Consider the following 16034-nt stretch of genomic DNA (forward strand, 5'->3'; position numbering starts at 1 on the left):
AAAATACAAACACAGTGGCCAAGCACTTATCTTACATATCTTGAAGCAAAAAGTAGTGTATGTACAATTTTAGGGCATGTGACATGTGACCTGAGTTACTATCAGTGTAACCATATACATTGATTTTATCAGTTTAACTGAATACACTTTAGCCACTGATTTATCCACACAGTTGATTCTCAGGCTGATTTTTCAAATGGGACCCATTATTTGCGTTGCCATTATGGCCAAAAATAAAATTTGATCTGTGTCTGCAATAAATGGCAGTCAATGACAACCCATCCATGGGGATATTGCCTAACCTGAAATGTTCCAGAGTATGGCTTTTAACATATATATCTCCATGGAGACAAGGTGACGCCACCAGGCCATGTTTCATGTTAGAGAGCAGAGAAGCCTGCCTCACAGTAAGAATGTGTTACATGTACTATCTGGTACACATTAAAAGGGCACTATGTGGTAAGTATGTACATGTGGTAAGTATTAGTAGTAGTAGTAGGAGTTGTTGTTGCTTTGCCTGGAAAAAAAACTTAAACGTGCACCTGTGTAACTTTTCTCGGAGAGGGTATGCCACATGCATAGATGTACTTAACTGTTCAGTCTGTAATGTTCCACAGTAAGGCATTAATCTTATCTGTCTCCATTACAGATCAGTTTGGTGGAGGGGCGGACCAGCTCACACAAGAATGCATGTTCTTAAAAGGTATTTCTGAATGAGTAAATCACCTGTAATGAAACAAAAGCTGATTAGAATTTTAATGCCATACTCTGGAACATACCAAGTAAAGCAATAACATCTCCCTAAAGAAAAAAAAAACCTACCCTTCACCAGAAAAGTTACACAATGTACCTTTAACAATCTCCAAGAAGACAAGTGGGTGACTTAACCATTTTTGGCCATAAAAATAGCTTGTGCTAAATAACTGAAGTACAAATATGTGCACTGTATACCATACTGAAGAACATATAAGACAAAACGACCTTTACCATGAAGCCGTTAGGCGGGCCAACTCTGTCATGTAGCCCTGACACTAACTTGGAAGTACTTTAGAAAACGTGACCTGATTATACAGTGTCTGAAATGACAAATAAATTCTGAGTCTAATTCTGACAAGTCTAGAAGGCGACAGACCCTGCACCAGAAACCTCTCACAGTGCACCTTAAAACTCCCTGCAAGTGTAAAGTTACAGAGTTCCTTGTGCTCACTGAAGTCTGGAGGAGTGATATTAGACTATAGGTGAACAACAACACCTGTTCCTATTGTTTCCTGCAATCAGCATCCAACATTTCTCAAATGCAGCCAACTCATCTGTCAGCTCACAACAGTTTCAGCTGGAACGAGCAGCAATCACGCATTTCAATCAACAAGTCAATCACTGGTTTAACACATATTTACAACCTCAGAGACGGCACTCGAGAGGCAGGTTCTCTCCTACATACACAATAGCTCGAGCTGTTCATTTTCTCTGAAGGCTAAACAACAGTATTTAATCAATCCTATGCAGAACAGAAAGAATACAAATGATTATTGGTGGTTCAGGTCGTATCACAACATTCTATTTTTGTTTAGTTTTTTTGGACTGAAACATTTGACTTTTATTTAATCTGCATGAAACAAGCCTCTTCCTGCTTGTTTACACTGAGGTGTTTCCTTTGGGCATAATCCTCCACAGTATGCTATAAAACCTATAAAATCTCCATGGGGGCTGTTCTTTATCCATGATGTACCACATCCAGAAAGTTACATACTCATACAAATACATCCATACATACAAATGTGGATTTTTGTTGTAATAATTCTAGGGTCTAGTCACAAATAGAAATGATCAGGTCAATAGAGCAAATCTGAGAATAACATTATCTGAAAACCACCAACTGAGTAAAGGTTTATTTCTTGTTTGTAGCAGGGACAACAGTATAAAGCATAAGGGTATTTTTTCCCTTTAGGATCCATTGCTACTACATGCAACAATTAATATGTCAACTCAATGTAAAACAAAGAAAACAAAACACAGTTGTGAATAAAATCCAAACTGACACAAGCGATCAGATATTGAACCCAGTAGTGGAGGTGTATCACTCACAACAGCCCATTCTAATCACTAGGCCTCTTCATCACATAGACTGCTGTAATAGTCCCACTGGGAGCACTTAGGTCTCACCTCCACTGCAGTAAACCTCACAGCACAGGTCTGGCACTGATGGACCCTCTGGTGCCAAACAATGGAGGCAAAGTGCACCACCAGCACCACACAGGGACTTCTGCTGGATTCAGTCCACATGAACTTAAGTAACTAAATACATTCAAACCGAAGGGTGCTGGTAGCTTGATGTCAAAGCTGTAGGCTTGAGGTTGTTTCCGCTTGGTCAATTAGTGAGGTTGATAGTGACTTAGTTGACCAAAATTTGTATTAGCTGGTGAATTAATTAATTAAAGTAAAAAGATTTATATGGGACAAGAGCAGATAGGATAATGTATGATGTGATTTACCTGATGATTTGGGAGTTAAAGTCCTATATTGCACAAAATTGACTCTTGTGAGGTCTTCTGCCTTCCATAAACTCCTTGTTTTTTACCATACCCCCTTTTACTATGAAATATTTTCAGCTCATCAAACCAATGGTCTCTGGATCCCAGCTGTGACTACTGTGTATTTCATTTTTGTATTAATTAGTAGATTAATTGTTTTTGCTCAAATAATATGTACAATAATAAAATTACATTTGCAAGTACTTGAATCAAACATAAAAAAAGCGTATTCTTCATATTATGTACCAATGGCACTCTTGTTAAATTAAAGAAGCCATACTCTCTTTTTTTCCATAACAAATGTCTGAAGTCTAATTACGGTGCTCTTTACAAAAGAACACATTTGCCCTTTTGCTCTATACGATGCGTGGAGCTGGATACTGATTACTCATTCTGTTTAAGTGAACCCAATGCATTATGAAAAGTGTTAAGGCTAATCTGCTGTTTCATTAGCATATGCCCTGAATTAGCCTGTATTAAAACTTTGATCGGTGCATGCCAGTCATTGTAGTGTAGAGGTGTCATATTGAAATCCAAGTAAAGGAGGGGCCCGACTGACTGGATGGTACAGTTGGGTATATTTAGCAAAGGTTTGACTGTGCAGTCATGCTTCTATTCACATTTAGGACTAAATGTCAAGAGTCTCATAGCAAAATGATGTTAGTATATAAAGCAAACCATTGCAGTATAAACTAGGGTTGTCAAACTAGATACTCACTAGAACAAGTATTAGTACTTAAAAAAAACATAAACTACACAAAATTGGTCCTTTTCTGAATAGTTTTAGAGTGGTCTTGTATATCTAGTATGAAACCAATGATACAATTAAAAAGTACTATGATTTCATTTAAAAATTGCATTATATAAAAATTTGTGGTTTATGATCATTGAGTTATCAAAATTGGAATCCAAAATGGGTCCTTTTCAACCACAAATTTTCGACCAATGTACTGAGGAACAACAGTGTGCCTTGAGGTATTGCCAGTTGTGCCTTGAAAAAAAGCCCAATTCCGCAAGAAGCCTTAAGGAGACCTCTAATGTAGTGTACATAGCAAGCCTCTCTGTGCAGTGTTACCTGGTGATGATGGCCAAGTGGGGCGGGCTCATGCAGGCTCCCATGAACAGCACCACATTCTCGTGCCGGGTGTTGCGGTACGCCATCACCTCCCGCTTGAACGCTTTGAGCTGATCTTCGTTGTCTCGTTCGATATCGATGAGTCTGATAGCCACCTCCCCATGCCAGCGTCCATGGAAAACTTTGCCGAATCGCCCCTTTCCGATCATCTCTCCAATTTCGAGCTGTTCAAACGGGATGTCCCACTCCTGCAGGAAGATGCTGGTCTGACTGGCCTTACGGGGGAAGTTACGCGCCGACAGAAGAGACAAGTTCATCTCCTCAAACTCGTCACCTGAGTCCTCATCATTGCCCTCCTCGTTCTGGAGAAAAGCAGATTTTACACATAAGTTTTGTAAAGAGACTCTGCGTACACTGGTGTACGAATGTGTGTGTGACTGGGTGAGAGGTTCCTTGATGTAAAGTGCTTTGAGTGCTTTGAAGGTGGAAAAGCTCTGTATAAAAATGTGACCATCGACCTCCATTTACCATTATTATCTATGTTAGGTGCGAGCGAAAAGGATATTTATCCATTTTAAGAGCTTTTTGTTAAGCATTTCGGATCAGTTTTGGTTGAATTTTCAAGGAAACTGTGACAAAACGCAACATTACAAACGATATTTTTAAGTCCTTTTTGTGACACATTTTTCATTGATTTAGTTGGAGTTTTAAAGCATAGGCTGTAAATGCACTAAATGCTTAGAAAACAACTGCACACATATATATATATATATATATATATATATATATATTAAAAAAGTATTGTATTAAATATTTACAGTAAAAATGTACAGACTAGTCTATAGCTTTGCAATTGATCAAAGTATAATTGTAATTCAACTACCCTTAATTAAAAAAAAAAAAAAGAAAAGTGATATAATTAATAAATCTACAGCCAGCCGTCTGTCAGAAAAAACAAAACAAAACATGAGGTTTGGAGCAAAGTTCAGACTTTCGAGGAAAAAAAAAATATTGTTTTGGTTAGATTGCATTTTTAAGCCTTTTAAAGGCAGGTTTTCTTGGCCTTTAATGAGGAAAAATGTTTTGTCATCACCCAGCCCTATAGTCTACTGCTATACAGCATTGATAGATATACCTTGTTAGCCAGTCTCCACAGTTTTCCCATCCTAAATTAAGAGCAAGCTCTATGATACTACACAGACAGGTACATATTTTAAAGAGTTTTACGCTGTAATGACTAGTTGAATGTTCACTCCAAACAATGAGGGAACTGTCTGTCTCGGTCCGAGTACTAGACAAAAAGCCTATAATTATGTGTCTGAAAATATATATAATTTCTCTTGAATCACAAATGTGAAATATCCGGAAAAGTAAATAAGGTATTGATAGAGAAAAACGTCTAGGAGAGGCCAGACATCCTTGTGAATAGATTTTAAAGTAATGCGTTCTACATGTAATGATGTTCTGAAAACACGCCCGCTGGAGTCTGAGAAAGGCAATACCAGCCTCACTGTTTTATTGTTACACTAATGACAATCAGAGGAGCTGTGTGTTGTGTGCCACTGACGTACATATAACTCACCTGAAGGCTGCTGACAAAAAAAAAAGACAAATTATGGTAAACTCAGTCCCTCCGTCATGGTTCTTTCAATTTAAAAAGGAAATAAATGCAAATGTGGCACCAGTGGGAGTGTGAAGTGGGAAGTATGAGTGGTAAAGTTGCACTGTGGAACTTTTCTGGTGGAGGTCTGACACCTGCTTCTCTCTATCCTACTATCTGTGCTATTGCTTTGCCTGTCATATTCTGCAGTATGGCATTAATATTATCTATTATGCATGTGTCCAGTTACAGATGATTTAATGCTAATAAGCATACCTTGAAAAACATGCATTCTTACAGTGAGTGGCATCACATCTCCACAGCTCTGACTTGTCATTTCACCTGCTAGTCTCCATGGAGATAGATAGACGCAGGTGGCGGATTCTCCACTAAAAAGGTTACACAGTGCACCTTTAAAGCAGAAAAAGAAAACTCACATCTGATGTAGGCTCCACTTCGATCTGAAGTAAAGGGTTGCCCTCATGCCTAAAAACATCAACAACACTGAATGAGATGAATTGCATTTATATTGTGACTATTCACTGGTGAAAAACACAATTACACACGAGCACAGAAAGCAGAGCACCGTTTATCTGAGACTCAATTGCCGAGCTGATTGTTCATTGATTGTGCGTCTCTCGAACTTTTCACTGACCCTGAACATGTTACGACTGCACACAGGAAACACAGACCTGTGCTGGTGTGACCTTCACTCTCATTATTTAAGCCTGTCAACTCTGTTGTACATTCTTACACATAGTACTACATAAAGCATGTCAACACACACCACTGCCTCTTGTAATGTATTTGTAATTTCTGTAAAACATAGAGTCGCAACTATGCAAGCCAATAGCTAAAACTCACAGGAGCAGCTGCTCAGAAAATGAAATACATCTATGTATTATCTGATTTATTACACCTGTTAAATGTTTGACTGTGTGTGGGGCATGTCACCTTCAGGGGAGCTACAGCGTAAATGAGGCCAGTTCTGTGGATGACTAGAGTGTAGCATCATTGTAACCTCTCACAACCTTTCTTCAGTATTTTAACATGCCTTCGCAAAGCACTGCTGCACCATGGGCCAAGACACAGGTGAGGCAGTGAATAAAATAATGTGATTCCTGCGGCGCCATGGGCCCCTGTACTCTGTAATGAGAGGATCCTGTCGGAGCAGGGGTCTGAGAGAGGCCCTCATTAACCCAGGGACAAGACCATTAAGGCCACAGACATGTGACTACCTCTGCAGCAGCATAACATGAGATGTGGGATAGGAGGGAAAAAGTGTTAATTAAATCACACCAACAATGTGCTCACATTTATCAAAAGACAGCGGAGACCTTTAGAGAGATCAATGCGGAAATACACCAAGAAGCATCACACAAATAATGCTGGGATCAGTTTCTCCACTCGCCATACTTTTGAATGTATGTCATGTGTTTGTAGAACGCACTTTTAATACACTGAAGTCTATATATTTGGTTGTTTTTATTTTAAAAAGTGTCCCATTAGCCTCAAAGCAAAGGCAGTGAAATTGGATTAAAATAAGAAAGTGGAATAAGGATTAAAATATGTGTTTGGATAGTGCTTGAAGGGAACACAGAGCACTTTTTTGCCTGTGGCTCAGCAGTACAAGTCAATGATGAGAGAAGCTCAGCTCAGCCCAGAGCAGGCTCCATATTTACTGTTGGACAGGTTCCAGGCTGTGCCTACACACTTTTATGCCGCATCAGTGATTAATGTGATCTTGGCTTTCTCTGTCGATAACCAGGTTAGTGCACCTCATTCAGCAGCAGACGGTGAATGGGACAAAGAGCTGTATAATCCTTTCATGTAGGAGGTGATTATGTGTTATTGGCTCCCATTATGATAACATTTACACAAGGGCTTGTCATTGTAGATAAACATATACTTTTATGAAAAATAACACATTTAGCCCCCTAAAGAACTTAATTTAAGCATGTGCTTTGTGAGGGTAAAGCAAAAATGTAAATTAGTCATGAACAGTGGAAACCCTGCCCTGGCTCCAGGCCCATGTGACTGTTCTTAAGAATGTAATGGATACTAATGACATTGGATTATCTGTGGCATTTGGTGGCATTTTGGTAAAATGAATATAGACCATATGTTAACATTTGAAAATAATATAATTTAACCATTTATAGTATTTCCCTATAGACAATAGACCGAAAACACATAGCCATACTATTCCTTTTCTCCGTTTGAGAACCTTTTAAAATGGTGTTGGTATTTTGTAATTGAATTTTTGGTAGTTTTATTAACTATTGATTCACGTATGCCTGTCCATGTCCATGCCATTCTGTACAGCCTCTGCCTACATATGTTGACTTTCTTGGTATTTCTTGTGATAGATTGAGCTCCTGATCTAATTAACATTTGGGTCGAAAAGCATCTCATCGCCCCACCTCCTCCTCTTCCGGTTGTTTTCCTGAAACCGCTGCTTCCTCACAGAGCCAGTGCAAATCCTCTTGGCATCACAAGTGTAGCGGAAACTCAAGGCCATGTTAGCATTAATCTCGTGGCCGTGATGTCAGCCCTCACATTGAAATTGTCACCCAAATGTCTGTGCTCCAATAACTTTGAAGCGGCCGGTCACAGAGATAAAGAAGAGGGTTGAGAGGTCCAAAAACAACAACAGAACTATTTGTTGTACTCACCCTGGTTCAGACAGGACGGGGTGCAGAATGACCTGTGGGGCTCTGCTGGGAGGGGCTTCTGGAGGCGTTACATCTACAAAGAAAATACTCATTCAATTGAACAAACACATAACATATGATGAGCTCTCATGTTGGAGAAAATACATGCTCAAGCAAGGTTCACTAATCTATTTCCATTACAGTGAGTGACTCAATTATACTTGCTACATTTACTGCCAAGAGAGTGCTAAGCATAACCATCACACCAAACCCATTTATTTAGACTGAGAGTAGACACAGAGCACAGAGTGGGGCTATTACGCCAATGTTAACAATAATTACACATTGTTATTGGCATTACATTTGTATTAGAGGAATAATCTAATAGTAAATAAATATTGAAAAGCGCAGCTAGCATGAAGTGATCTTGTCATTCCTCTGTCAAAAGATGATATGTTAAAGCTATATAGTTTTTAAGACAGAGCCCCCCACAGTAGGGAGACATCCTAAAAAGAGATCCAAGCCTCACCTGGTCTCTGCACACAAGCTTCATACTCTTTGTGCATGACTGTCTCCTGCTCTCTCTGAAACTCATTTAACCACTTTTTCTGGTACACCTCATACCTCATACCTCATGGCCAACACCAACAGGATAACCAGTCATGAGAAGTAGACTGGGCATATGCCAGTATTCTCATAGCTGGAAGATTAGTCTGCCGTACATATTTTAAGTTGATATGGGGAAAAAAACCCAAAACAAAACATCAAAAGAAATCTGACACAGAGAGAACCTGGAGCGTGGTTCCTTTTGAAAGAAACATGATTTCGTAACTACTAACTGTGCCACTGCATATACAGTTGTGTGCTTCATACTAAGCTCTGATAGAGTGCTGCACTGTAACCATAGCATTAGCTCTTACCGTGCGTTACAGTGTGTTTCTGAACAATAGTTATAAGCAGAGGGAGGGCGTTGATAAATTCTTTTTTCTGCCTTTTAGACACAATTCCTCGTGGATTATGGTCAGCTGTTGCGAGAGGAGGCAGCATTTTGCTTGTCACCTGTGAAGGCACACTCTATTCACTTTGGACACTAAACTGTTCCCCTTTGAGAGAGGTGCATTAGCTGCTGGCACAGTCGGCTGACAGGGACAACAGCCTGGTTCTGCTCCAAGCCCATTTTGTGTTGGGATGCTTGTATGGATTAAGTCCAAGCCGGGGAAGATCAGAGGCTCTAAACACCACTGCGTGTGGGTTTGGGAGCTGGCCAGTCTGTCTGTGATCATATGACTACTGTTGTTTTGGATATAACAGAAAAGACCTCCAACACCAAAAGCAGTTATGTAAAAGAGACACATTTTCACACATATAAAAATCCCAGATGGTTTTTGGGGCTGTTTTAGCTCTATGGGAGCCTTGTGCGATATTCTTTTCAGAGGTAGTCCTAGTTTGCCAAATATGAAACAATCGTCAGGCCTTTTATCACTGGCTGTCAGCTGCAGGGTCAGGGCGCAAAACAGTGCTGTAGGTCTTTCGCCAAAAACACACCACATGACATTTTCTGAGGTTATAATGGTTGGTTAGCTTTATGGAATTGCATTGGTTTGTCCATACTAGAAAGTAGGGCTGGGCGATATGGATCAAAAAATATATCTCGATATATTTTGCTATATCTCCATATACGATATATATCTCGATATAAAAAGGAAATGAAAACTGCAAAAACAAATCTGCCAAATTCCACAAGGTCTTTTTTTTTAATTGAAGTGTAAGAGGTTGGCAGTTCATATAGGAACATTTAAGATTACAAAAAAAAAAACTAATTACATAAATAATAATTTAACTGTAAAATAAAAGAAATAATACATATTTCCTTCTTTTCATTCATAAATAAAACAACTCAACACAAGCTCATCTTTGCATTATCTCTGTTATCCAAACCAGAACCATAACCATGAGCTCATTTAGCAGAAGAAGCTCAGGATGTTCCTTATTTCAATAGATCCATGTTATTATCCAGCAGTAAGGAGCACTGAGGTTTAATCCCACAATCCACTGCAGATCAAACCCAAAGTTTCCAAACACTATTGTACAAGTGACACTGCAGCAGATTATTCATTAAAATCTTCTGTATAAATAAACTTTGCTAAACATTGCTAAACTTTACAAGATATAAATCATAACGACTATAGAGCCACATCAGTCCGTTTGCGATAATAATGTGTTTAACCCTCTCAGGCTCAAATGAATTTTTAGTATCAGGAAAAATCTGATATTTGGGGAAAATTATAAATGGGGTAGTAATGTACAATGACTTTTTTATCCTTTGTGAACAAAAAAAGTATTTTGCACTTCTGGCAGGCCGTTTGCATGGAGCCATTCTTGCACAGTCTGCATCGTCCACGTTTATCAGCATGGAAGGGAGAAAAGCCTCCTGAGTAAAAAAAGCTCATAAAATATGGATGTGGAGTAAGTAGGTAATTGGAATTTAGCTGTTGCAAATCTGCAATGCCTGCCTGGAGAGGGTTAATGCAGTTTTGCGCACGTGTGTTTACATTTTACAGAAACAAAACTTAAGCGCATGGCTCATTTGCATAAACAGCGCACTTCTCGTGCAGCTCAGTTCGTTTAGCTTCTTTTGGGCTAAAGGACGCGACTCGGTGGAATGTGAGGTATGTGCTGCTGATGGTTTTGTCTGTAAATGGTGGAAAAGGTTCATGGTGCTTGAAGCTTTTCACTGGCACCAACTTTCGGCTTTCACGGTGGTAGTGACGAGTGAAAGAGACACGAGCGAACAAAATCAGTGAGGCGGCGGCGCGGAGGCGACGAGAGAGAAGGTAAACAAGCGAAGCGGCGAAATCAAAATTGAATATAAGCATTATATCGATATATACGATAAGTCATAATTCATATCGAGTTTAAAATCTATCTCAATATATTTAAAATATCGATATATCGCCCACCCCTACTAGAAAACTGTATTTTCATCTGAAAATAGTGGTTTAATACAATCTGAAGTTAAAAGAGAGAGAAAAAAGTGTTTAAAGATATGCAAAATTTGAATGCAGAGTAAATAGTCTATAATAATCTATAATAAAATGAAACTGTAATAACTGTTTTTAATTTTAAGTTTAGCTCCATTTTGGATGATGTTTCTTTTGGTTGATGTTAATCTGTGTTTGTGGGTAGCTACCAGAGACTACCCGTGTAATTTGTCAGTTGAAAAGCAGGCAATCACATCTGTGTGGCTAGACTCGGCACTGTCCACTGAACTGACGCCTTTTCCAAAACCTCGGCTCCTTATAACTCAATTACACGTCTCCTCTCACACCACTTCACACTTGTGAGCTGTAAAAACGCAGCCAAATGAGTGGAGAGTGTGAGGCACAAGAGGCATGGGCTCAGACAAGTCATTAGGAGGCCCCGAAATGAGACAAGGAAAGAGGGGTGTGGGGGCAGACCAAAATAACCCAGCAGCATTAAAGAAGTTACACTGCAAAATGCAATATCTAGGTAAGTTAAAATTACTTAAATTAACCACATTTTACTTCGAGTACAATCAACTTTGCAAGTAAAATTGTCTACCAATGGAATAAGTGAATAATATAAGCAATAAGCAACATTTGATTTTGATTCTTCTTTTAAGTGAGAGTAAGAGTTGTTGTTTTTCTTATCTTAAGTGTAGTAAGATGTATTTTTCATATTTTAAATACAAAAAGTCTTCTTCCATTAGTAGGTAATTTTACTTGTCAAGTGAAATGTACTGAAATCATGATAAATCTCGTAATCTTAACTTAGATTTTAGTTTTTGCAGTGTGTCCTCCTTATTCATTCTGAGCGTGCGCCCAGCGTCATGGTTACTATGGCTAGAGTAATGATCAATTAGGAAGCACCTACCTGGAAAAATGAACTGTTGCTTGTATTTAAAATAACTGGAGGCTGTAGAAAGAAAGAAAAGTTAGAGTTACAAATTTGTTTTTGTGGACTGAGGCAGACAAATAAGCACAGCATTTTATTCACATAGAGGCTGTGTGCAGAGCCTTTGGAAATGACTCACTGGTTCCAACTTCCATTAAACATATTTTTTAAAAATATTTATGTTCTTATATTTTATTCTGAAAAAAATGTCTGTTTGAGTTTGCTTGAGTTTGTTTGTAAAGGAAATTTAAGATGCACTTTGTAATTTTTCAGGTAGAAAGTCTGGCGCCCACCTGTCTCCATAGAGATGTCTGTGCTTTACCTTGAATGTTGTGTTTTGTTTCATTCGCACATGTTTGAGTAATCCTTTATTATTATAAGTCTGTTTACTTCTCCAATGGCCAAAACACAATGCCAGGTATGTTTGTGATCAGAAATTAATAACATAGATCAGAAATTAATATAATATGGGCCGTTTAAACACATCTATTCCCCAGACACAAGTACACAGCATTACCATGTCAAGTTACAGGTCTGATTTGTGGAGACACCCCCCTTTACAGTTAGAATGCATGTTTTTTTCAGTTTTTTTGCAGTATATATACCTATAATTAAATATATGCTAGAGATCTCAGTCATACTGAGGAACATTCTTGGCAAAAATATCCATGAAGACAACCAAGTGCCTGACCATCCAATAGAAGAGTCGTATTGAGCACCTAGTACTAGTGCAAGAAAATATAGGACTTTAAAACATGCCCCAAAATATATGTAAGTACAGTGTTTTTTTATGTGACAGCAAAATATATGTAGATAAATAAACACAAATAAATAAACATGGGTAGGGCTAAGAGTGTGAATGAGCATACATAGAATATATTTCCAAATACTAATTGCTTCACATCAAATCACAATGAATTTTGATATTGCCACAGCCATACATACCTGTCAGGTTGAACTGCTTCTGCTGGCGTGCGGACTGGGGCGAGGGATGCAGTGGCGAAGGGGGTGTGGCACTGCTGGGAAGGGGCGGGGCTGGTGATGAAGGCGTGGACGAGGTGGTGGACGAAGGATTACTGCTGGAGTCGGGCTGGTACGGGACAGCAATGTGGTCCTGAAAGGGAAACAATTCAAGAAATGCCATGATTATTTTTGTATTTAGTGCTAAAGTTGAATATCCAGCCTAGCTTAAAATGACTTGAATTCAGAATATAAATCTCAAATTAACTAGTTTGACCAGGTGGGATCTATTTGCTTATGCTTCAAGCCATTTCTGACTGATTGTAAGATCATTTACCTGGAAATTAATGGAGTCATATTTTTTAACCCCATTGGCAAATAATTTAACTTTAAATTAGTGCTAGTCAAGATACTAAAATTTCAAACTTGATTTTGAAATCTTGATAGCCAATAACAGTTTCAACACCCAAATCTAACACACGCACACACACAAAAATCAGGAACTGCATGCTGTGTATTCGACATTTTGCATTATTATACTATATGGTAAATTGCCACATTTTTATGTAGGAACCACCACAAGGAACCATTTACACATTCACACACACTCATGCACCAGTGTACACAGACATTACAAGTGAGGTGGATTAAGTGTCTTGCCTAAGGACACAATGACAGTATTCATCTGTGGGAACAGGAGGTTTATGTCGAGAGCAGGATTCAAACCACCAACAAGTCTCAGTTAGTATCTGTATGTAACATTTTTAACAACCACTCTTGACATAAAAAGTAATGCATCAAAAGAAGTCAGAAACATCTTGAAAAAAACAACAACTTTGGTCCATCTTAACTAGTCAAATGTAGTCAAATTAATATTCGTCTTTTAAACTTATTTTGGACTTTTTTGCAGTGTTGTAACTCAAACAACAGCAGTTTATTAAGCCACTTCATAACTTTTACCTAAACTTTCAGCGTAGATTGATTTTCTACCTTCCAGGCAGAACTTGTCTTCCATTAATTTCAAAAGAAAAGTAGGAAAAACGTGCAGAAACAGACACCTCCATGACAGAGGTAATACATCAGTCTGTGCAATATGCTGTCTTTTTGTTTCTTCTGCCAATTGCCTACAACTGTTTGGATGCTTTGTTTGCGAGGGGGATTAAAGCTTCAGTAAGCAGAAACCAGAGGAAGTGTACCTTTCTTTGAATTCAGCTCAAGGTGTGAATACAGTACAGCAAAAACTGAATATTTTTTAGATTGATTTGATTATTGCTTAAAGGTGCATTATGTAACTTTTCTAGCAGAACCGGTTGCTTGTTTCCATGAGAGACATTATTGCTTACCCTGCAGTGTTTACAGTATGCCATTAAATGTATCAATCTCCACAGAGACAAGCAGAAGATGCAAACAGGCCAATTTACAGGTGAGAGCTGTGGAAACGCGTCCCCACTCACAGTCAGAATGTATGTTTTTAGAGGCATTTTTGAGTAATAAAAACACCCGTGATTGAAAAAATGCATCTTATATAAGTTTAATACCATATTGTGGAACATTACAGGCAAAGCAATAGCATCTCGATGGTGGTGGACACCCAACATGAAAAGATGAGCACTGCACCTTTACAAAAACAATTACCCACTGCATAATTTTTAGATTAAAATACAAGCATGATCTTCATTTTAATTTTTTATTGCACTGAAAAATATATAAAATATGTGTGAGTGGGCTTACATCTCCACAAACCTGACTCTTATTTGGCCAAAAGGAGGAATTTATCCTTCTTGTTTCCATGAGAATGTTGTGCAGGGAAGTGTGAATGTGACATCCCATCGCCAGGAAGTTATCTGGAGTTGCTTTAAATTACCTACACATAAAATTACACTATGCAGTCTGTTATTAGTTTAATAATAACATAATTGCACGTTATCTTGTCAGTGTTCTTCCAACTAGTTTGAAATCTAACATTGTCATAATTACAGTGTAGAAGAGTGCCCAACTATTTTACGGGGATATTATTAGATACAAATTAACAGAGCCTTTATCTCAACAAGCTATAAAACTATACATGTGGTTACTATAATTGTGTTTTAAGCACTCCCTGTTTTTTTTTATTTTTTATTATCTTCTCTCAAGTAGTGCAAGTGATTAATTAGACAAAACATGCTTCAAAGGATAGCCTTGTCCTTCTGCGAACCTTGAAAGCGTCAGTTTGAAGAATACAGTGTAATTTTAAAAGTTAAATACAATGTTTTTTGTTTTGTTCTGTTGTTTTCTTTATAGTGGTTAATTGCTATGGAAACTATCCTGATTTTCATCTTTCTGACACTCATGGAGAGAAAGTAAAATTAAAAAAATCTATGATCTACTGAATATTAGAATACCAACCGGATTCTTTAAAGGTGCACTGCACAAAATTTCTAATGGAGGGTCCGCTACTTGCTAACTTAATGACTCCACTCAGTTTCATTTCTCTCCAGCAACTAGGTCAGGAATCAGAATACACTAGATGGTTTGCAAGAACCCCAGAAGTTGTAGACCATGCACTGGCGAATCAGCGAAGATCTGTGAAGTCATGACGTCAAACTTAAGCGCCTGTCTGGGTCCCTTTTGCGGTACAGCACAACAGTAAACAAAGCAGTTGAGATGTAGACGAAGGCATACATTCTGTTGGCAATGATTCCTGAGATCAAGAATTTAAAGCCGGAACAAAGCGAATGTTTTGTGAATTTTATCAAGGGGAATGGCGCATTACGTTACACCGAAATAGCAGCAATTGGTTAAATAAAAAGAGTACCTGCCTACCGTCAAGCGAATGAATCCCAATGCTGCAAGGTCAGACGGTTTCCACGAAGTGAAACCGGCCGAAGAATCAGGCTAGCTACTTGCTTATCTCCAAGGAAATGTTATTGCTTTGTCTAGAATGGTCCATAGTGCAGATTAAACCTATCTTATCTTGTTATATTAATTTATTTTTTTGTTTATTTATGAGACAGGGGCAGTTCACAATACACATTAACTTTAACAGGAGAGATGCATTATACCAGGTTGTAGCACTAGAGCTAATTTCCAACTGTAGTCCCTGATGCATGTTTTTTAGGTTTGTCTCCCATCACAAGGGAGACAAAAGGTAACAGCACTATGCAATGTTACAATTCAGATCTATGGAGAGTCGCCCTTATTCACAGAAGGAATTATTGCATTTTTGAGCAACAAATAACACCCAAATGAAATCATCTGTAAATGTTTAATGTCATACCATAGAACATTCCAAGGAAAGCAATAACATCTCCATGCAGACA

The 16034-nt window shown here is 38.3% G+C and overlaps 1 protein-coding gene across 1 annotated transcript in view; it reads right to left on the minus strand.

The window, feature by feature from the left end:
* Positions 1-16034, minus strand: part of ksr2 (kinase suppressor of ras 2) — a 98784-nt gene that overhangs the window by 12233 nt on the left and 70517 nt on the right. Inside the window, exons 11-15 of the mRNA XM_055161645.1 lie at positions 12721-12889; positions 11755-11796; positions 7882-7954; positions 5644-5692; positions 3607-3968 (exon numbers count right to left, since the gene is read on the minus strand). Coding sequence (XP_055017620.1) covers positions 3607-3968; positions 5644-5692; positions 7882-7954; positions 11755-11796; positions 12721-12889 — 695 coding nt within the window. The remainder of the gene's footprint in view (positions 1-3606; positions 3969-5643; positions 5693-7881; positions 7955-11754; positions 11797-12720; positions 12890-16034) is intronic.

Source organism: Boleophthalmus pectinirostris, unplaced genomic scaffold (genome assembly GCF_026225935.1).
Source record: "Boleophthalmus pectinirostris isolate CB_2022bp ecotype Guang Dong unplaced genomic scaffold, ASM2622593v1 HiC_scaffold_4, whole genome shotgun sequence".
NCBI classification, from domain to species: Eukaryota; Metazoa; Chordata; class Actinopteri; order Gobiiformes; family Gobiidae; genus Boleophthalmus; species Boleophthalmus pectinirostris.